At 44.2% G+C, this 23,986-nt stretch overlaps 2 protein-coding genes across 7 annotated transcripts in view; one reads left to right on the top strand and one right to left on the bottom strand.

The window, feature by feature from the left end:
* USP28 (ubiquitin specific peptidase 28) overlaps window positions 1-6,639 on the top strand; it is a 54,869-nt gene extending 48,230 nt beyond the window's left edge. For all 6 annotated transcript variants that reach the window (XM_067470811.1, XM_067470813.1, XM_067470810.1 and 3 more), the window contains 2 exons: window positions 139-334; window positions 4,842-6,639. In XM_067470811.1, the coding sequence (XP_067326912.1) occupies window positions 139-334; window positions 4,842-5,017 (372 nt within the window). In that variant the 3' untranslated portion in view covers window positions 5,018-6,639. The remainder of the gene's footprint in view (window positions 1-138; window positions 335-4,841) is intronic.
* A 1,806-nt stretch (window positions 6,640-8,445) lies between these two features.
* On the bottom strand, window positions 8,446-9,114 carry CLDN25 (claudin 25). The gene has a single exon (XM_060787341.2). The coding sequence runs from the start codon at window positions 9,112-9,114 to the stop codon at window positions 8,446-8,448; it is 669 nt and encodes a 222-aa protein (XP_060643324.2).
* Between the last annotated feature and the right edge of the window lie 14,872 nt (window positions 9,115-23,986).

The raw sequence follows: 23,986 nt of genomic DNA, 5'->3' as shown, positions 1-23,986 counted from the left end.
AGTCCCCAGCTGGGAAGAGTGATGGTGATGATGAACAGTAAACAAATGCTCTTTGATTGTAAACATAGTCCACCCTTGAATCCTGGACTTGCTCTGACGTCCACACCTTGACTCGTTTCTGGTTTCCTTTGTCTCCAGAAGCTGAACGATATGGCGGCGGCTCTGCTGGACACCAGCGCAGACCTGGACGTGGGCGAAGGCCTGGGCCTCCTGGGCGAGGTCATCATCCCCTGCGTCCACGTCATCGCCAAGCGCAACCTCTCCCAGGATGACCTTGAAGCCATAGAGCTCATGCGAGGTGGCTGGTGCGATTACATGGCCAAAGAAATGGACGGTAAGGCGTGCCTCTCGGTCCCTTTTCTTAGGGGTCACTTGCCTTCTCATGTCCTAGCAGCTCCCAGGAGAGTGTTTGAAATAGTTGCACCCTGTTCTGCCTAACCTGGAACAATGGTTCTGTGTCTAGTTTTGGGTAAAGCCATTCAAGAAGGAGATTTGACAAGAGGGAAGGTGTCCAGAGAAAAGCCACCAAAAGGGTCTAAAGTTCTAGGAAACTATGAATCCCTGTGAGGGGGAGCTAGAGAAGGTTTATTTATTTATTTATTTATTTGCAGTATTTATATTCCATCTTTCTCACCCTGCAGGGGACTCAGGATGGATCACAGTGTGCATATACATGGCAAACATTCAAGGCCATAGTAGACACACAATATATATAGACAGAAACACAGAGGCTATTTAACATTCCAGCTTCATGAGGAGGGTATGCTTTGAATTCCGGCCACTGGGGGAGCTGTTGCTTCACCATCCACTTGTGACACCGATGGAATACTTCCTCACTCTTTTGCACACTGCTGGAGATTTTTATGGCATCCCAAATTAGTTAAATTAGCCTCCCCGCATAAGCGGTACCTACATTTCCTACTTGACAGATGCAACTGTCTTTTGGGCTGCAAAGGTCAACAGCAAGCTAGACAAATGGTCAGGAGCTTATTTCGACCCGGGCTAGCTTCGAACTCATGTACTGTGCAGTCACACTTAGGCACTTTAAGGTTGAAACTATGATGTGCTGCTTTCTTTAGCCGGGTGGACCGCGAGGGCCTTACTTTGAAGCTCAGGAGTCTCAGCAACTAAGACATCCCCAGATTGAACATCAAACAAGATTTTTATTTTCTCAAAGTCCTTGACAGGCTTGGCACAACTTGTTGAGGTTACAAATACAAACAGTTAACTTATAAAATCATGTGGATGTTCCTTTCTTACTTTTCCCTTCAGCTGCTGAGTTAACGCCTTCCAATGGTGGAGAAATCTTGGAATACTCTCTACCCTAGCCCTGAGTCGCTATACTAGAAAGAGCAGGTCTTTCCCTATCTAAACTCAAAGCTAGCTTGGAGGCGAAGTAGTTAGAGCTTCTTGTAGCTGACTCCCAACCAGCTGCGCCACAATCCAGTCCAAGGTTAGCGTGGAGAAGAGAAGGCTGAGAAAAGGAGTCATTTGAGCCCTGTGTAAATCTTTGGAAGGATATCGTAAGGAAAGGGGAGTGGGCTTGTTTTTGCTGCTCCAGAGATTAGGACACAATGGATTCAAGTTCCAGTAAAAGGCATTCCATGTAAACATCAGAGAGAGCTTCCTTGAAGGTACGAGATGTTCAGTTGAATAGACAGAGAAGATGTGTGATGGAGTTTCCCTTCTCAGGAGAATTTTAAATAGAGACTGTCTAGCCATCTATTGGGAAGGCTTGGGTTGTGTATTCTTACATGGCAAAAAGGGTTTGGGCTGGATGGCCCTTGCAGTCCTTCCCAACTCTGTGATTCTGTGGAAGCATGGAGGCAATTTAAAATGAAATGAATGGACACAAAGCTCCCATTGGCCATAGTCAGTAGAGCCCAGTCAAAGGCAAACTTCAGCCCTGCAGGTGGACTTCAACTCCCACAATTCCTGGCCTCAGGCCCTTTGCTTTCCCCCCTCAGCTGTTTAAGCTGAGGGGGGAAAGGAGTGTAAGATGCACATTAATTTTAGTACCATTATTAGAAAAAAGTATCTTTCTCAGGCATGGGCAAACTGTAATCCTCCCTCCAGGTGTTTTGGACTAACTCCCACAATTCCTAACAGCTTCAGGCCCTTTCCTTTAATAATACAGTTGCACTATTTACAAAAATAAATTTTTCCATAATACAAATAAACAAATATTTATTTATTTATTTCCCATATTTATACACCGCCCTTCTCCCCGTGAAAGGAGACTCGGGGCAGCCTAACAAAAGCATCATAAAAACAACCACAGTACAATCAAAATATTAAAAATTAAAACAATTAATTAAGACGTGTCCATTAAAATTGAAATACAAAAACCAGTCTGGGTCAATTCATTGCCATAAGTTGTGTGATCTTCTTCCACTTGTTTCTCACTGATCAAACATTTGGTCCCATCACCAGGTCTTGATTTTCCTTCTGAAAGACAAGAGGGAGGTGGGCAATCTGATATCTCTAGGGTGGGCGTTCCATAGGTGGGGGGCCACTGCTGAGAAGCCCTGTCTCTTGTCCCCATCAACCATGTTTGCGATACATAGTAGATTTACACAGCAGCCTTCTCATTGGACTTTTCTCACATGAAGCTTCTCTTACACTGAGGTTTACCTCCCACTCCTCAGGATGTCACTAGCTTTTTCCCATTGACTTTAACAGGCTTCAGCCTGCTAACTCTTTTCAGTTAAGCTCACGCAGCTGAGGGGGGAAAGGAAGGGTCCTGAGGCTGTTAGGAATTGTGGGAGTTGAAGTCCAAAGCACCTGCAGGGCTGTAGTTTGAGCATGACTGGTTTGCCAGTTGGGAGGGACCATGAAATCTGCAATCCAACAGTATCTTGTGTTGGATGAATAGAGGCACATATTTCCATCTCTGTCTCCAACAAAACCTTGCTTGCCTCTCTACTAGCGTGCTTTTGTTGGCTGTTTTGCAAGTCAGGGGAATGACTGCAGTGTCCATGGGGACTCCTTTCTCCGCTCCCTGGTAAAAGATGACAGCGTCTCAAGGTCTGCACACCTTGAACAGACGAGTGCAGCTGTTTACACACAAGAGTGCCCGTTCCGGCAATGCGCCCAAACCCATCTCCAGGGTGCCTCAGGACATAAACGTCAAGTCAATGAAATAGCCAGCTTCCGCTTCCAACACTTGTCATAACTCTTTGCGGCAGTTTTGTCGAGCTGGCTGGGCGCGGCGGGTTGCTGCTTGGTGGTAAAACATCCCGAGCATTTACTTTTAGGTTGTGTCCTTGCAATTCGTGGGGCATTGGTAGGATTCTCCCTTGTGGGTCTCAGACTGCAGTATCCTCCTCACAAGTGATACAGAAGGTGTCTTTCTTTCCCATGGAAATGCATTGATACCGATTTGGAGAGGGTTCCCCATGCAATAGGATTTTATCAGTTCTCCTTCCCATCCTTTTTTATTTTTTTAAAGCTTTACGAAAGTTGATTTCAACCCAAACCAAAGCTTTGCCATTCTTCCCATGACATGTGTTTCTTTCTGTGGAAGTGCTAGGTACTAATTTGGAGAGAGTTCCCCATGCAGTCATTTCTATTACAATTTTCTTCCTTATTGGTTCTCCCTTTCTTCTTTCTTTTTTGAAGTCCTTAGGGAAGTTGATCCCAAGCAAAGCTAAAGTTTTGCTCCTCGTCTTGTGACCTTTACCCCATAATTACACCATGCAACAACATTTGAAAAACCTTCTGTTCCTGGCTGGAAAGTGTTATGTCCTGTTTAATTATGTGGTACTTTGAAAGGAGTTGCTCTACTCCAGAAACTTTGTCTTTGTGGCTGTCACAAACTATGGTTGAATTGGTTGAGATTATCATTGGAAAACTAAAGCAAAATGTGCTGCAGGATGTCCCTCCTACAAAAAAACACAGTTTTTGCATTGTCGAAGGTTTTAATGGCTGGAGTCACTGAGTTGCTGTGAATTTTCTGGGCTGTCTGGCCACATTCCAGAAGCATTTTCTCCTGATGTTTTGCCCACATCTATGGCAGAAGTTGTGAGGTACATTGGAAAGTAAGCAAGGGAGGTTTATATATCTGTGGAATGATGTCCAGAACTCTTGTCTGTTGGAGGCAAGTGTGACTGTTGCAATTAATCACTTTGATTAGCCTTGCAAAGCCTTGCAGCTTCAAGGCCTGGCTGCTCCCTGCCTGGGGGGGAATCTTTTGTTGGGAGGTGCTCGCTGGCCCTGATTGTTTCTTGTCTGGAATTCCCCTGTTTTCAGAGTATTGTTCTTTATTTAGAGTCCTAATTTTGGAGTTTTTTAGAGTCAGACTACACAGAGAAGCCATTGAAATCCACAAGTAAGTGAACAATTTCAACAGAAAGGAGGAAGCCATGAAAATGAACAAAATCTGGCTCCTGGTATTAAAAGAGATCAGAATCAAGACAGTAAATAAAGAGCAGCAGGGGAGTTCCAGACAGGAAACAATCACGGCCAGCTAACCTCCCAACAAAGGATTCCCCCAGACAGGAATCAATTAGGCCTGGAAGCTGCAAGGCTTTGCAATGCTAATCATTGCAAAATTCACCCCTGCCTCCAGCAGACAAGAGTTCTTTCTCCCACCCTGTACCTTCCACAGATATATAAACCTCCTTTGCTTAGTTTCCAACAGACCCCACAACCTCTGAGGATGCCTGCCATAGATGTGGGCGAAACGTCAGGGGAGAATGCTTCTGGAACATGGCCAGACAGCCCGAAAAACTCACAGCAACCCACAGTTTTTATTATAGAACCAATTAGGAAATGACGTTTTTAACCCAGGAACAAAAATTGTGCTGCATAGCGTGACCTGCCATCTTCCTCCCTTGCAGAAGACCTGCAGCTGAAGCTGAACGAACTCCTCTCCCGCCTCTTTGACTGTTCCTCGGAGGGCCCGATCCTGAAGGAGCCCCCCAAGATCCGCCCCAACTCACCCTACGACCTCTGCAGCCGCTTTGCCGCGGTGATGGAGTCCATCCACGGGGCCGCGCCAGTGACAGTCAAATAAAAGCCGCGGGTTCTTTGGATGGAGACCCCGCAAAGCCATGAGAGAGTGGGGAACCTTACTGCCCATTTCCCTTGGAATCGGTCACTGAGAAAAGAACCACCGCACTTGGAACTAAACAATACTGTATGTGCCTAGGAAGGGGAGGAGAGAGACATGGCTCCCTTTGCTGGGCAAGCACTCACTGAAACGCACACTCAAGTGTCACAGAAGGCTCTGCCTTGGAACAGAATTTGCCTTCGCTTCTTACCGTAACAGACTCTGGAGAGTCCTTTTTCAAACAAATGCGCTGTTCCACTGAAGATTTAACGAACATGGCAGCACACCATGTTTCCTGTTTTGTTGGCAACCATGTTCGCACCACAACCCAGAGCAAATTTGGACACAGCGGAGCCTATTTTGGAGCATTTGGTGAACATTTGGCCCTGCCTTTTGCTCAAATTAGGCCCCAGACTTAGTTCAGGAACAAGCCAGGCTGAGCCTCTTCAGTGAGGAGTCTTAAAGATGGCATTTCTACGCACACATTTTGTCTCTTGGGGAAGAGTTGAAAAGCTTCACCCAAAACTGAATTGAGGCCTGAATCCTAGGTTCTTCTCATAGTGTGGACGGAGCTGACAGTTCTTGTTATGTATGTGATAGAGCAGACATGGAAAACTTGGGCCCTCCAAGTCTTTTGGACTTCCACAAATCCTAACAGCCTCAGGCCCCTTCCTTTTCAGCCACTTAAACTTAACTGAAAAGAGTGAGTAGGCTGAAGCCTGTTAGTGGGCAAAAGCTAGTATCATCCTGAGGAATGTGAGGTAAACCTCAGTGTGAGAAAAGCCTCATGTGAAATAGGCTGCTGACTAGATAGATCAGGATTGGGCAAACTGGGACCCTCCAGGTGTTTTGGACATCAACTTCCACCATTCCTAACAGCCTCAGGCCCCTTCCTTTCCCCCCTCAGCCGCTTAAGCAGCAACATTCTCACTGGAGTTTTCTCACATGAGGCTTCTCTCACACTGAGGTTTACCTCACATTCCTCAGGATGACACTAGCTTTTTCCCACTTCCTTTAACAGGCTTCGGCCTATTAACTCTTTTCAGTTAAGCTTAAACAGCTGAGGGGGGGAAATAAAGGGTTTGAGGCTGTTAGGAATGGTGGGAGTTGAAGTCCAAAACACCTGGAGGGCCCAAGTTTGCCCACACCTTTGATGGAGGCATATGTGTGTGCCAAATTTTATGCACTTATCTTCACAACTTTAGATACAGTTGCTTCTGATTCCATGACAAGGGAGGGCAAGATTGCGATGAGGGTGAAGCCAACCAAATTGCAGGAGTCATTCCGGCGCAAGAGCCGAGAAGAAAAGCCATCACGGAGCTTTAATCACCAGCATCACATTGGTGGCAACCGGTGCAAAGCGACAGGGCAAAGCCGTTTTTAATGACACATACTTCAACTGGTATATTTTTAATGACACATACTTCAACTGGTATATTTTTAATGACACATACTTCAACTGGTATATTTTTTGTCTTCCAATATTTTTAAGCAACCTTTGGTTTTTATCAGAACGGTTGACAGATCAGGATGTAAATGGGAATCCTTATTTGATAAGTGCAATAAAGAATTTTATCCTCTTTCAACCTGGGGTGCCTTTCTTTGAATCTTTTGAAGCCTTAATGAGCAGTCGTCCCCATGCCCTTCATGCTCTACCCTTTGTAATCCTTGCAACTGATGGATGCAAACCCATGAGAGTATTTATCGTTTCTATCAATCCATTACATTCACATTTCTAAGGGGTTTCTTCTGTCAGGATAGGTCTACTGAACAAGGGCATTTAGCAATGCAGACATTGTTGGGCGAGTGGGCTTATTACCAAAAGACCCTCCTCATAAATGCACAGCAGAGTAACTTATTAACAGCAGTGTGACCCAGCACCAGGAGTGATAAAAAGAACAAAAACACACAGACCAATGTTATCTCTTTCTTAGGAGGCTTTTCTTTATAGCAAAATAATATTGTTGTACTATTTACATTGTTTCCATAACATGAACAAAGTTCTTTATACTTCCTTCTTTGCTTCCACGCTGGGCTTTTTTCTCATGCAGATAAACAGCTTCACTCTCACAGAGCTTCCTCTCACACCGAATTTACACAGGAGCTTCACACAGTAGCTTTTTACACACAGCAGCCTTCACACATGATGACCTTCAACCTGGGGCTTTCTCTTACCAAAGCTTCTCACACCAGACCATCTCATACTGAAGCCTACCTCACACTGAGGCCTTTCTCCCACTGAGGTGAACTAACACTGAGGCCTTCTCATACTGAGGCCTACTAACACACTGAGCCCCTTCTCCCACAGAGACCTCTCACACTGAGGGCTGTCTCAGACTAAGAACTACCAGGCTACAGGCATGCCTACTTATATTGAACTACAGCTTTTGCTGAGTCATTACATCCATTTAGCCCTTCCAGTGCTCAACTCACATTTTTGTAATTAAAAATACCTAGTTAATATTTCTGAGAAGACATTTTTGCCCATGGGTTGTAGGTTTTTTCGGGCTGTATGGCCATGGTCTAGAGGCATTCCCTCCTGATGTTTCGCCTGCACCTATGGCAAGCATCCCCAGAGGTAGTGAGGTCTCTTGGAACTAGTTCCAACTACTTATTTCCAACAGACCTCACAACCTCTGTGGATGCTTGCCATAGATGCAGGTGAAATGTCAGGAGAGAATGCCTCTAGACCATGGCCATATAGACCGAAAAAACCTACAACAACCCAGTGATTCCGGCCATGAAAGCCTTCGACAATAATATTTTGCCCATATTACTTTTCCAAGTGATTTTTCTGACGCTCACAAAATACTGTCATTCAAGAAGGCCGTGGACTCAAATTGCAACGAGAAGCGTCCTGCCCGCCTTCCAGTATTGCAACCACTTTGTCTCAGATGCCAGAGATTTCTGATCCATGCCATGCAAAGAAAGCAAACACAAATGGAGTAAACGTTTGTGTAATCACTTTTTAAAGCCATTTACTGTGTTGTAAACCTCACCTTTGTGTTGACGTTGGCTCTGCACCAGACTCATGTCCTTCTAATTGAAATGGCTTATCAGTACAGAGGTATGCCCATTAACCACAGACTTTCTGTCAACGAGGAAGGAGGAAAACATCCACTTTCTCAAAATATGTGTTGCATACAAGTGATACCAACTCCCCAAAATTGTGCAAACAATCATTTGTAATTATTCAACATTTTATTTCGATGCATCTTAAGCTTCTTACAATGCTCTCACTCGGAAGATCACACGACCCAACAGATTTCCAATTAAAAACAGAAGATCTAAACCATGACCCATTGACCAACCAACCAATTTTGCACCAGTCCGAAAGTCAGTCTCAATCTCTTTTCCCCTCTCATCGCCTTCTTCCTCCATATTCTGGAATCTTAGATGACAAGGTATTCATTCTTTGGTGACGAATTCTGGTAATGATTTGGTGACCTTTGTGCCCTGAGCGTCTGGTGGACAGGAAGCTGCCTTGAGGGCATCCTGCTCATTAGGAAGCAGCCGGAGCAGAGAAGAAGAAAGCCACCGGAGATAAGGAAGAAGCCAGCAAACCAGCCCAAGAACAACGCGTCACCCAAATCCCACCTCGGGACAATATCCGGCACCGTTTTATCCCAAAATTCTTGCACAATGTTGTAAGCAGTCCACGAAACGGGCACAAGCGTCATCATTCCAGAAAGGCATGAGACAATGCCACCGCCGACCAAAAGTCCTTGTTTTCGGCCTCCCGTCTTCATCCAGTCTGAGCCCCAGATGGAAAGGATGATGGCAAGAAGTCCAATGGCGTTGGAGGCCACCATGACAACCCTGGAGACCTGGGTGGCCAAAGGCAGGGCGAGGAAAGATTCGGCGCTTCTGCACTCCATGACGTCCCCATTCCAAACCACGCAGACCTGCCAAAGTCCCACGTTCCAGGTCTCGATCTGGTTGAGGTCCAAGTTGCGTTGCTTCCACAGAGGCACGTATGTTGTGACACAGGATAAGACCCAACCAAGGAGCAGGAGAGTAAACCCTGCCAGCTGGGCTGCGACACTGGGATGCCAAGTCATCTCCGATCTTGGATGGAAACACTCCTGGAGATTGGCAGGTCTCTCCACAGTGCTTTGGGTTGCCTGCTTCAAAGAGCAGAGTAGCAGGAGGTGGCACTGAATCACTCCTGGGTGGGGCCGGGATCCGTTTTCAGGTCTGGTTGGCTGCTGATTTTAACCTTCAAGACACTATCTTCCTAACAGTGCTAGAAATCCCTAGTTGATGTGTAAAGCAGAGATGCCGATGCTTGTCGGAATCACCATCTTGACCCTTTCCAATACTTATTTCTGCCACTATAATGTTGGAAGCAGAGGTTGTAAACTTGGTACTGCCCTTCTTCAATCCTAAGACACAACCTTTCCTCTGTAGGAACACCTCTAAATACAGGATGTGTCTTAGACTCACAGGTGAGATAGATAGATAGATAGATAGATAGATAGATAGATAGATAGATAGATAGATAGATAGATAGATAAGAGAGAGAGAGAGAGAGAGAGAGAGATAAGAGAGAGGGATGAAATAGTTGAATAGAGAGATTGAGGAAGAGTTGAAAGAGAAGAATATATGAAATAAGTGGATGAATGAGAGAGAAATGAAATCATAGAATCCTAGAGTTGGAAGAGACCTCCTGGGCCATCCAGTCCAACCCCATTCTGCCAAGAAGCAGGAATATTTCATTCAAAGCACCCCTGACAGATGGCCATCCAGCCTCTGTTTAAAAGCTTCCAAAGAAGGAGCCTTCACCACACTCCAGGGCAGAGAGTTCCACTGCTGAATGGCTCTCACAGTCATGAAGTTCCTCCTTGTGTTCAGATGGAATCTCCTCTTGTAGTTTGAAGCCATTGTTCCGCATCCTAGTCTCCAAGAAAGCAGAAAACAAGCTTGCTCCCTCCTCCCTGTGTCTTTCTCTCACATATTTATACATGGCTATTATATCTCCTCTCAGCCTTCCCTTCTGAAGGCTAAACATGCCCAGCTCCTTCAGCCGCTCCTCATAGGGCTTGTTCCCCAGACCCTTGATCATTTTAGTCACCCTCCTCTGGCCACATTCCAGCTTGTCAATATCTCTCTTGAATTGTGGTGCCCAGAATTGGACACAATATTCCAGGTGTGGTCTAACCAAAGCAGAATAGAGTATGGGGAGCATGACTTCCCTGGACCTAGACACTATGCTCCTATTGATGCAGGCCAAAATCCCATTGGCTTTTTTTTGCCGCCACATCACATTGTTGGCTCATGTTCAACTTCCTGTTCACAAGAACTCCAAGATCTTTTTCACACGTACTACTCTCGAGCCAGGCGTCCCGCATTCTGTATCCTTGCATTTCATTTTTTTCTGCCTAAGTGGAGTATCTTGCTTTTGTCCCTGTTGAACTTAGGTAGGTAGATGATAGATAAGAGAGGGATGAAATGCGTAGGTAGAGAAAGAAGAAAGACAGGTGAAGTAAGTGGGTGGATTGATGAATGAGAGAGAAAGGAAATAAGTAGTTAGGTAGGTGATAGAGATAGACAGATAGAAAGATATATAGATCTGAGTAGGGTGAGTAGGCTGAAGCCTGTTAGTGGGCAAAAGCTAGTGTCATCCTGAGGAGTGTGAGATAAACCTTAGTGTGAGAGAAGCCTCATGTGAGAAAAAACTCCAGTGTGAAGGGTGCTGTGTGTATAGCTACTATGTATTTGTTTATCTGTGTTGTGGAAACATTTTTGTAAATAGTGCAACTATATTATTAAAGGAAAGGGCCTGAATCTGTTAGGAATTGTGGGAGTTGAAGTCCAAAACTCTCCAGGTGTTTAGGACTGCAACTCCTACAATTCCTAACAGCCTCAGGCCCCTTCCTTTTCCCCTTCAGTCACTTAAGCTTAACTGAAGAGAGTCAGTGGGCAAAAGCTAGTGTTGTCCTCAGGAGGGTGAGTAGGCCGAAGCCTGTTAGTGGGCAAAAGCTAGTGTCATCCTGAGGAGTGTGAGATAAACCTCAGTGTGAGAGAAGCCTCATGTGAGAAAAAACTCCAGTGTGAAGGCTGCTGTGTGTATAGCTACTATGTATTTGTTTATCTGTGTTATGGAAACATTATTTTTGTAAATAGTGCAATTATATTATTAAAGGAAAGGGCCTGAATCTGTTAGGAACTGTGGGAGTTGAGGTCCAAAACTTGGGCCCTCCAGGTGTTTAGGACTTCAACTCCCACAATTCCTAACAGCCTCGGACCCCTTCCTTTCCCCCTTCAGTCACTTAAGCTTATCTGAAAAGAATTAGTAGGCTGAAGCCTGTTAGAGTCAGTGGGCCAAAGCTAGTGTTGTCCCCAGGAGGGTGAGTAGGCCGAAGCCTGTTAGTGGGCAAAAGCTAGTGTCGTCCTGAGGAGCATTAGGTGAACCTCAGTGTGAGAGAAGCCTCATGTGAGAAAAAACTCCAGTGTGAAGGCTCCTGTGTGTATAGCTACTATGTATTTGTTTATCTGTGTTATGGAAACATTATTTTTGTTAATAGTGCAACTATATTATTAAAGGAAAGGGCCTGAATCTGTTAGGAATTGTAGGAATTGAAGTCCAAAACTTGGAGTGTGAGGTAAACCTTGGTGTGAGAGAAGCCTCATGTGAGAAAACTCCACTGTGAAAGCTTCTGGATGGCCATCTGTCAGGGGTGATTTGAATGCAATATTCCTGCTTCTTGGCAGGGGGTTGGACTGGATGGCCCATGAGGTCTCTTCCAACTCTTTGATTCTATGATTCTATGATTCTATGATTCTGTGTGTAAAGCTTCTATGTATTTGTTTGTGTGTGTGTGTGTGTGTGTTATGGAAACCTTATTTTTGTAAATAGTGCAACTATATTATTAAAGGAAAGGGCCTAAACTTGTTAGGAATTGTGGGAGTTGAAGTCCAAAACACCTGGAGGAACTGAAGTTTGCCCATACCTGAGAAAGATGCTTTTTTCTAATACTTGTACTTAAATTAATGTGCATCTTACAACCCATGGCATCTTAGACTCAGAGCAATACAGTAATTCCAATTTCCATAGAAGTGATGGGAGCGGCAGTCCCACCACATCTGCAGGAAACCAGACTGTGATCCTGGAGAATCATAGAATCCTAGAATCCTAGAGTTGGAAGAGACCTCATGGGCCATCCAGTCCAACCCCATTCTGCCAAGAAGCAGGAATATTGCATTCAAATCACCCCTTACAGATGGCCATCCAGCCTCTGTTTAAAAGCTTCCAAAGAAGGAGCCTCCACCACACTCTGGGGCAGAGAGTTCCACTGCTGAACGGCTCTCACAGTCAGGAAGTTCTTCCTCATGTTCAGATGGAATCTCCTCTCTTGTAGTTTGAAGCCACTGTTCCCTTGCAGAAAACAAGCTTGCTCCCTGCTCCTCCCTGTGGCTTCCTCTCACATATTTATACATGGCTATCATATCTCCTCTCAGCCTTCTCTTTTTCAGGCTAAACATGCCCAGCTCCTTAAGCCGCTCCTCATAGGGCTTGTTCTCCAGACCCTTGATCATTTTAATCGCCCTCCTCTGGACACATTCCAGCTTGTCAATATCTCTCTTGAATTGTGGTGCCCAGAATTGGACACAATATTCCAGGTGTGGTCTAACCAAAGCGGAATAGATCATGGGGAGCATGACTTCCCTAGATCTCAATCTCAATATATGCTCCTACTAATCTATGCTCCTACTGCTCCTACTGATGCAATAGGAGCATAGTGTAGGGAAGAAGATGAGGGAAGAAGATGAGAGTAGAGAAGAAGATGAGACGCACACCGAAAAATCACTGTGATGGTTATGGTTATGAATGGGTATAAAAAGCCATCCTTGTGCAATGGTTTGAGTGTCGGACAGCAAGAGGCCTGAGTTCAATTATTCTTTACTTGGCTGCAGGATCAGGCCGGATGACGTTGGACGCAGGAAGGCCGTGGCAAACCTCCTCTGAATAGATTTCTTTCCAAACATGGCTTTGGGGTTCCTGGTCTTGTTCTTGGCTTGGCACCCAAAGCTTCTCCCTTGCAAAAAACACAAATTCTTGCCTACTAAGTGCTGGTAAAGGTAAAGGTAGTCCCCTGACATTAAGTCCAGTCATGTCTGACTCTGGGGTGTGGTGCTCATCTCCATTTCTAAGCCGAAGAGCCAGCGTTGTCCGTAGACACCTCCAAGGTCATGTGGCCGGCATGACTGCATGGAGCGCCGTTACCTTCCCGCCGGAGTGGTACCTATTGATCTACTCACATTTGCATGTTTGCGAACTGCTAGGTTGGCAGAAGCTAGGGCTGACAGCGGAAGCTCACGCCGCTCCCCGGAATCGAACCTGCAACCTTTCGATCAACAAGCTCAGCAGCTCAGCGCTTTAACCCACTGCGCAACGTAGGAACTCAGAAATCTTTGGGTCCTGCCTGCCGCTCGCTCCCCATTTGCAATCTTACCACATTGCCTCCTCTTTTTTTTTTTTACAGCGGCTTTCCCATCTGTTCCCCTATTTGCCAAGAAGAAGGAAAAATATGCCTCACTCGCAGGGGATTTTCGGTCTTTATTGTGGGATTACCGGCTTCATCTTCCACTCCTCCGTCTGCTTCGGGTATCGAGTAAGAGGCCGGGCTTAATAGGATGTTAGGTTTTGCATTGTGAGAACCGGTCTGGTGTTGTGCTTTGAGTGTGGCGTTTGGACTCTGGGAGAGCAGGTCGTGGAAGCCTGTTGGGGAAGTCACACTCTCTCAGCCTCCGAAGATGAGAAGGCAAAACTCCTATGATCAAAAAACATTTCTAATTTTTTTCTTTTTAAACTCTGTGTTTGTTTTGCTCTGTTAGAATTGTAACACAATGGTTGCTGATGACACGATAAATAAATAGGATCAAACTTGGCACAAATACTCAATATGCCCAAATGTGAACACTGGTGGAGTTTGGGGAAAATAGAATCTTGACATTTGGGAGTTGTAGTTGCTGGGATTTATAGTTCACGTACAATCACAGAGCATTCTGAGCCCCACCAACGATGGAATTGAACCAAACTTGGCACACATTTCTCCCATGACCAACTGAAAATACTGGAAGGGTTTGGTGGGCAGTGTCCTTTCGTTTTGGAGTTGTAGTTCACCTACATTCAGAGATCACTGTGGACTCAAACAATGATGAATCAGGATCAAACTTGGCACAAATACTCAATATGCCCAAATGTGAACACTGGTGGAGTTTGGGGAAAATAGAATCTTGACATTTGGGAGTTGTAGTTGCTGGGATTTATAGTTCACCTACAATCACAGAGCATTTTGAACCCTACCAATGATAGAATTGAACCAAACTTGGCACGCATTTCTCCCATGACCAACAGAAAATACTGGAAGGGTTTGGTGGGCAGTGTCCTTTCGTTTTGGAGTTGTAGTTCACCTACATTCAGAGATCACTGTGGACTCAAACAATGATGGATCAGGATCAAACTTGGCACAAATACTCCTTTGGGTTGTTGGTCTATAGCAGTGTTTCTCAACCTTCCTGATGCCTCGACCCCTTAATACAGTTCCTCATGTTGTGGTGACTCCCAACCATAACATTATTTTTGTTGCTACTTCAGAACTGTAATCTTGCTCCTCTTATGAATTGTAATGTAAGTATCTGATATGCAGGATGTATTCTCATTCACTAGACCAAATTTGGCACAAATACACAATACACCCAAATTTGAATACTGGTGGAGTTGGACAGGGGATTGATTTTGTCATTTGGAAGTTGTAGTTGCTGGGATTTATAGTTCACCTATGATCAAAAAACATTCTGAACTCCACCAATGATGGAATTGAAACAAACTTAGCACAGAGAACTCCCATGACCAACAGAAAATACTGGAAGGGTTTGGTGGGCATTGACCTTGAGTTTTGGAATTGTAGTTCACCTGTGTCCAGAGATCACTGTGGACTCAAACAATGATGGATCTGGACCAAGCTTGGCACGAATACTCAGTATGCCCAAATGTGAACACTGGTGGAGTTTGTGGAAAATAGATCTTGACATTTGGGAGTTGTAGTTACTGGGATTTATAGTTAACCTACAATCAAAGAGCATTCCGAACCCCACCAACGACAGAATTGGGCCAAATTTCCCACACAGAAACCCCTTGACCAACAAAAAATACTGTGTTTTCTGATGGTCTTTGGTGACCCCTCTCACACCCCCTTGCAACCCCTCCAGGGGTCCCGACCCCCAGGTTGAGAAACACTGGTCTAGAGGCATTCTCTCCTGACATTTTGCCTGCATCTATGGCAACTGGCAAGCATCCTCAGAGGTAGTCAGGCGAAACGTCAGGAGAGAATGCCTCTAGACCAGGGGTCCCCAAACTTTTTGAACAGAGGGCCGGGTCACAGTCCCGCAAACTGTTGGAGGGCCGGATTATAATTTGGAAAAAAAATGAATGAATTCCTATGCACTTTGCACATATATTATTTGCAGTGCAACCCCCCCCCCCCCGCCCCCAAATCAAAAAACAAAACCCCACACTTTTATATAAATAAAAATGTCATGTTCGTTTGTGGGATTAACAGAACTCAAACCCCACTGGACGAATTGACACCAATTTTGGACACGAGACACCTAACAATCCAATGTATGTCCTTCACTATAAAAAAAAAAATATGATTTTGTCATTTGGGAGTTGTAGTTGCTGGTATTTATAGTTCAACTGCAATCACAGAGCATTTTGAACCCCACCAACGATGGAATTGAACCAAACTTGGCACACAGTTCTCCCATGACCAACAGAAAATACTGGAAGGGTTTGGTGGGCAGTGTCCTTTCGTTTTGGAGTTGTAGTTCACCTACATTCAGAGATCACTGTGGACTCAAACAATGATGGATCAGGATCAAACTTGGCACAAATACTCAATATGCCCAAATTTGAACACTGGTGGAGTTTGGGGAAAATAGAATCTTGACATTTGGGAGTTGTAGTTGCTGGGATTTATAGTTCACCTACAATCACAGAGCATTCTGAACACCACCAATGATGGAATTGGGCCAAACCAGCACAGGCTGTAACCCTATGCCCTGTTCGGCCTTACGACTGACCAGTAGGACCTCTGTCTTGTCTGGATTCAGTTTCAATTTGTTAGCTCTCATCCAGTCCGACACAGCAGCTAGACACCGGTTCAAGGTCTGGACAGCCTCCTTGGTGACAGGTGAGAAGGAGTGACAGATCTGGACATCATCTGCATAGAGATAACATCTCAGTCCGAAACTCCGAATGATCTCCCCCATATTCATAGCATTCAGCCCAGGTAGCTAAACTGGTGTCGAACTGCATTAACTCCCTAGTGCAGCTGCACTCTTAAGTCCCAGTTCTGTCTGGAAGGTCCCCTCGCTTTACCTGAACTCTGGCAGTAAGTCACTAAGCGATTAAACCCTGCTGCGTTTATTAATAAACCCCGAGCCGTTTACGACACAGGCTAAAGCGGGTTATAAATAACCAAGAGGTTAGCCACAGCTATTTTTACACCTGTGCAGCGTGTCTCTCTCTTGTCTTTGCTCTTTGTGGAGTCAGGAGCCAGCAAAAGGCCAATGTTTGGGGCATGTGGCCTGTCCTCGGCGATTCGGAGCACTTTTTGCCTGACCAACGTCACTGTGATAATCCCAAACGTGGACCTCTTCTTCTAGGTTTGGATCCTGACCCTGGTGTTGGTCTCTTAGCAACAAGAGCCCTGATCCGGAAAAGAAAGGCTCGTTCCTGGAAGAGGAAATCCCCATTAGAGCCCGGGGAATCCCTTCCTTTCGCCTTTGAGGAGCCAGAATGGCGTTTGACCATCTCTTAGGACAATGATGGGCAACCTTTTGAGCGTGGTGTGTTAAAATTCGCCAAAAAACTGAGCATAATTCAGGTGGTGTGTCATTTCAAGAAAAAAACCATATTTTCGCAATATTTAGTTTAAATAACAAAAAATATATATAATTGTAATTCCCACTTTCTCTCTTCTCATGTTGCTCTACCTCTCTTTATGTAAATAATATCCTTTTGGAGTCTTTAATAAAAATATAAATCTGTCATGACTAATCTGTCATGCCAGACTAATCTGATCTCTTTTTTCGATAGAGTTACAAGCTGGGTAGATGCAGGGAATGATGCCGTGGATGTAGCGTACCTGGATTTCAGTAAGGCCTTCGACAAGGTCCCCCATGACCTTCTGGCAAGGAAACTAGTCCAGTGTGGGCTAGGCAAAACTACGGTGAGGTGGATCTGGAATTGGTTAAGTGGACGAACACAGAGAGTGCTCACTAATGCTTCCTCTTCATCTTGGAAAGAAGTGACAAGTGGAGTGCCGCAGGGTTCCGTCCTGGGCCCGGTCCTGTTCAACATCTTTATTAATGACTTGGATGAAGGGCTAGAAGGCAGGATCATCAAGTTTGCAGACGACACCAAATTGGGAGGGAGAGCCAAGACTCCAGAGGACAGGAGCAGGATTCAATGGGATCTTGACAGATTAGAGAGGTGATGGGCCAAAACTAACAAAATGAAGTTCAACAGTGGCAAATGCAAGATACTCCACTTTGGCAGAAAAAATGAAATGCAAAGATACAGAATGGGGGACAATGCCTGGCTCGAGAGCAGTACGTGTGAAAAAGATCTTGGAGTCCTCGTGGACAACAAGTTAAACATGAGCCAACAATGTGATGTGGCAGCAAAAAAAGCCAATGGGATTTTGGCCTGCATCAATAGGAGCATAGTGTCTAGATCTAAGGAAGTCATGCTCCCCATGCTCTATTCTGCTTTAGTTAGACCACATCTGGAATATTATGTCCAATTCTGGGCACCACAATTCAAGAGAGATATTGACAAGCTGGAATGTGTCCAGAGGAGGGCGACTAAAATGATCAAGGGTCTGGAGAACAAGCCCTATGAGGAGCGGCTTGGGGAACTGGGCATGTTTAGCCTGAAGAAGAGAAGGCTGAGAGGAGATATGATAGCCATGTATAAATATGTGAGAGGAAGCCACAGGGAGGAGGAGGGAGCAAGCTTGTTTTCTGCTTCCTTGGAGACTAGGACGCGGAACAATGGCTTCAAACTACAAGAGAGGAGATTCCATCTGAACATGAGGAAGAACTTCCTGACTGTGAGAGCCGTTCAGCAGTGGAACTCTCTGCCCCGGAGTGTGGTGGAGGCTCCCTCTTTGGAAGCTTTTAAGCAGAGGCTGGATGGCCATCTGTCAGGGGTGATTTGAATGCAATATTCCTGCTTCTTGGCAGAATGGGGTTGGACTGGATGGCCCAGGAGGTCTCTTCCAACTCTTTGATTCTATGATTCTATGATTCTATAATTTTAAAAACCCAACAAAATATGATTTATTTTTAATTTAATTTAAATGTATTTTTAGCATTTAATATGCTGTTTAATGTATTTCTAATAATAATAATAATGCAATAATAATAAAGTAAGGCTGCAAAATAATATTTTAATATTTAATTTACCATTTCATTTCAGGCATATATATATATATATATATATTAAGGCATATATTCAAAATATTTAAAATGCATTAAATTAAATGTCAAATTAAAATTCAATTTACCATTCTGAAATATTTGAATAATATAGCAAAGTAATATTATTTATCACTTAATTTAATTTAAATATGTAACTCCTTAATATTTAGGAAATAATGCAAAATAATATTCGTTTACTTAATAATTAAACCAATATTATTTTGCAATGTTACCTAAATATTAAAAATAATTAAATATTTTTGCAATGTTTCCTAAATATTAAGGAGTTACATATTTAAGTAGAAATGGCTACGCGTGTCAGTAGAAATGGCTACACGTGTCAGTACTGACACGAGTGTCATAGGTTCACCATCACGGTCTTAGGAACTGGGAGGCTTAACCCTTTGAGGGTTGCACCTCCAACAGAAGGGCAAGTCCAGAATTGGCTCATGCCTTGCAAGACTGATTCCTTTGAGATTCCTGCCTCTAACTCAATTTAATTGTGGGCTTTTCCAAATTTCACCTTGGGCCTCTTATCCAAAATCCTTAGGACCAGAAGCATTTGGATTTTTTATTTAGGTGTTTGGAGTTTTGCATACATACATCTATATAAATAAAAATGTAATGTTTGTTTGTGGGATTAACATAACTCAAAAACCACTGGATGAACTGACACCAAATTTGGACACAAGACACCTCTCAGGCCAATGAGTGACCATCATTCATAAAAACACTGAAAAATACAGTGAAAGAGACTTTAAAAGCCAAAGAAAATACATTACAACACATACACAAAACCACATATATACACATATACACAAATATATACACACACATATACACATATTCAAAAATAAGGTTTCCATAACACAAATAAACAAATACATAGTAACTTTACACACAGAAGTCTTCACACTGGAGTTTTCTCACATGAGGCTTCTCTCACACTAAGGTTTACACTCCTCAGAATGACACTAGCTTTTGCCCACTAACAGGCTTCGGCCTCCTAACTCTTTTCAGTTAAACTTAAGCTATGGCCCAGTCTGTGTATATGTGTTTTGTGTGTATATAAACACATATAAACAGACTGGGCCATAGCAATATGTGGCAGGGGACAGCTAGTCACTCATAAAAAAACTGAAAAACACAGTGGAATGGACTTTAAAAGCCAAAAAAAGCAAAAAGACACTACGGCGCATGCGCAAAAACACAAACACACATATATACACATATACACAAATATACCCACATACATATATGCATATATACACACACAAACACATATACACAGACTGGGCCACAGGAATGCATGGCAGGGGATGGCTAGTGTGTGTGTGTGTGTGTGTGTGTGTCTGTGTGTATAAATGTAATGTTCATTTGTGGGATTAGCATAACTCAAAAACCACTGGATGAATTGACGCAAAGTTTGGACACAGTACACCTATCAAGCCAACGAATGACCATCATTCATAAAAACACTGAAAAACACAATGGAAAGGACTTAAAAAGACAAAAAATAAAAAACACATTACAATACATGCGCAAAACCACATACATACACACACATAACACATATACACAGACTGGGCCATAGCAACACATGGCAGGGGACAGCTAGTCTATATAAATAAAAATGTAACGTTCTTTTGTGGAATTAACTTAACTCAAAAACCACAGGATGAATTGTCACAAAATTTGGACACAATACACCTATCAGGCCAGCAAGTGACCATCACTCATAAAAACACTGAAAAACACAACAGAAGAGACTTAGAAAAGCAAAAAAGCAAAAAGACACTACAGCGCATGCTCAAAAACACACATATACACAAACACACATATATACACGTATACACAAATATATCCACATACATATATGCATATATACACACACAAACACATATACACAGACTGGGCCACAGGAACACATGGCAGGGGACGGCTAGTACATACATATATCCTGAGATGTCTTGGAAATCCCTATACACATAGGTAATGATATTCTTTGCCATGTTGTACCTGGAACAAAGTTTGCCTCCATTGAACCCTCGTAAAGCCAAAGGGTCGCTATCTCAGCCATGTTTTGTGTGTGTTTTCTTGCATAGTTTTGGCAAAAGTGCTTTGGGAAGGGTAGGGAAGCAAACTGTCACATTTGCAGCTGGTTTGGGGTGGTTTGGACTGGTTTCGGTATGAAGATTCATCTTAAAATGCTCATTTCTAAACAAACAGGGAGATCTAGTCTCCCACACTTTGGGGACATCAACACGGGAGAAATAAATGTAGTTGGACACCACTTGGAACAGCCATGGACCAATGCTGTGGGAGATGCAGTCTTGCAAGGCCTTTAGCCTTCTTTGTGCAAGAGAGCTGGGTTTGGGGTGCTTTGGGCTGGTTTCGGTGTGAAAATTCATCTTAAAAATCCACATTTCTAAACAAACAGGGAGATCTAGTCTCCTGCACTTTGGGGACATCAACACAGGAGAAATACATGTGGTTGGACGCCACTTGAACAGCCATGGACCAATGCTGTGGGAGATGCAGCCTTGCAAGGCCTTTAGCCTTCTTTGTGCAAGAGAGCTGGGTTTTGGCTGCTTTGGGCTGGTTTCAGTGTGCAAATTCATCTTAAAAATCTATATTTCTAAACAAACAGGGAGATTTAGTCTCCCACACTTTGGGGACATCAACACAGGAGAAATAAATGTGGTTGGACACCACTTGAACAGCCATGGACCAATGCTGTGGGAGATGCAGTCTTGCAAGGCCTTTAGCCTTCTTTGTGCAAGAGAGCTGGGTTTGGGGTGCTTTGGGCTGGTTTCGGTGTGAAAATTCATCTTAAAAATCCACATTTCTAAACAAACAGGGAGATCTAGTCTCCTGCACTTTGGGGACATCAACACAGGAGAAATACATGTGGTTGGACGCCACTTGAACAGCCATGGACCAATGCTGTGGGAGATGCAGCCTTGCAAGGCCTTTAGCCTTCTTTGTGCAAGAGAGCTGGGTTTTGGCTGCTTTGGGCTGGTTTCAGTGTGCAAATTCATCTTAAAAATCTATATTTCTAAACAAACAGGGAGATCTAGTCTCCCACACTTTGGGGACATCAACACAGGAGAAATAAATGTGGTTGGACACCACTTGAACAGCCATGGACCAATGCTGTGGGAGATGCAGTCTTGCAAGGCCTTTAGCCTTCTTTGTGCAAGAGAGCTGGTGCCTTTCCAAACTTCAACATAGATGGTCATAAAATTGAACAAGTTACATCCTTCAAATATCTAGGTGTAGTTTTCCAATCTAATGGTAGCAGAAGAGCTCATGGGGATCAAGTATCCAACACCGTGCAGGGGAGCTCCATTGCCATTCTTAAATATCTCAGGACAAGAGGGGTCCACTTCACACCGGCAGCGTTCAAGCTGTTTGAAGCCAAGTCCTTAGCCCAACTCTTGTATCGTGCTCAGCTGGGCCCCTTCCTCAGTTTTGCCCCATTAGAGCTGGTTCAGTCAAAGTTTCTGAGATGGGCCTTGCAGGTACCTAAATGCGTTTCTAATGCCACCCTGCGACTAGAGACGGGCTTGATGAGAGTGGAGGCCAGGGTGTGGGTGGCCATGCTCAACCTCTGGCTCAGACTGTCCTATGCACCCCTTGGCCTTGCCCCACTAACCATGGAGGATGACTTCCAATCCACATGGAAGCAGGCGGTAGCATCCAAAATATCCTCATTGGGATTCTCTCCAGGTCTGCTACTCGCTATGGATTCCAACCAAGCCAAAGCACTTATTAAACAACGTATCACAGACACAGAGCGCCAACTAGATCTGGCCTCAGTTCCAACCTTCCTTATCAATGAAGACAGCAGATACCTTGCCTCCCCTATGGCATATTTAACCAACTTAGAGGTTCCCATTCATCGAAGGGCTTTCACCCTGGCCCGATGCCACGCTCTCCTGTCAGCTGTACTCCAAGGAAGGCCACTACCAGAAGATCCCTTTCCCAGAGAGACTCTGCTGCCCCTGTGACTCGGGTCATGAAGAAACAATAGAACAGTGTTTCTCAGCCTGGGGGTCGGGACCCCTGTGGGGGTCGCAAGGGGGTGTCAGAGGGGTCACCAAAGGCCATCAGAAAACATAGTATTTTCTGTTGGTCATGGGGGTTCTGTGTGGAAAGTTTGGTCCAATTCTGTCATTGGTGGGGTTCAGAATGCTATTTCATTGTGGGTGAACTATAAATCCCAACAACTACAACTCCCAAATGGCAAGGTCTATTTTCTCCAAACTCTACCAGTGTTCACATTTGGGCATATTGAGTATTTGTGCCAAGTTTGATCCAGAACCATTATTGTTTGTGTCCACAGTCTGGATATAGGTGAACTACAACTCCAAAAACTCAAGGTCAGTTTCCACCAGAACTTCCCAGTATTTTCTCTTGGTCATGGGAATTCTGTGTGCCATGTTTGATTCAGTTCCATCATTGATGGAGTTCAGAAGGCTCTTTGATTTAAGGTGAACTATAAATCCCAGCAACTCCAGGATTACCAAATGACAAAATCAATCACCCCCAACCCCACCAGGATTCAAATTTTGAGCGTATCGAGTATTTGTGCCAAATTTGGTCCAGTGACTGAAAATACATCCTGCATATCAGATATTGACATTACAATTCACAACAGTAGCAAAATTACAATTATGAAGTAGCAACGAAAATAACGTTATGGTTGGGGGTCACCACCACATGAGGACCTGTACTAAGGGGTCGCGGCATTAGGAAGGTTGAGAACCACTGCAATAGAACATGTGCTCCTCCAGTGCCCATTCTACAGGGATATCCGTGCCAGGCTTATCTTTCCTCTGATATACAAGCACCCAGGCCATTCAAGACCATTTTATACCTCCCTGCTACTGGCAGATACTAATTCATCTACAACATACAATGTTGTAAAGTTCTGTGCAGCAGCATACACAATCCGTCAGGGAATGACTAGTCCCAAAAGTCAACTGTGTGTCCAGTAATCTTCTTCCCTGAATCTACAATTTGGTGATGGATCTGGGCATTGTATGTTTTTACCCTGTTTCCCCGTCTGCTCCCTCACCCATATTGTGCTTTTAGTAGTTATATTTATATTTTTAATGTACAAAACATATCAAGTTTGTATGAAAATGTGACTATTTTCTGTGCTGGTCAATGACCGAAATAAATGATTTGATTTGATTGATTGATTGAAACTTCAACTCTGTTAGTTAAAATTTTGTCAAAGTGCATCAATTCTGCAGTGTAGATGCACCCTTAATCCGTCCACTGGTTGCCAGACAGAGAGGATGGAAGAGAAGTGTCTCCAAAAGGACCTCCTTGTGTTTTGGAGGAACATTGATCCGGAATTCCCTTCTCCGAGGCTGGCATTTGGAATCCACAGCATTTCATATTTTCCTGGTGCCAAATGCCAAGGCG

The sequence above is a fragment of the Anolis sagrei genome, chromosome 7, assembly GCF_037176765.1.
Source record: "Anolis sagrei isolate rAnoSag1 chromosome 7, rAnoSag1.mat, whole genome shotgun sequence".
Lineage (NCBI taxonomy): Eukaryota > Metazoa > Chordata > Lepidosauria > Squamata > Dactyloidae > Anolis > Anolis sagrei.
This window is presented reverse-complemented; position numbering and strand designations above follow the sequence as displayed.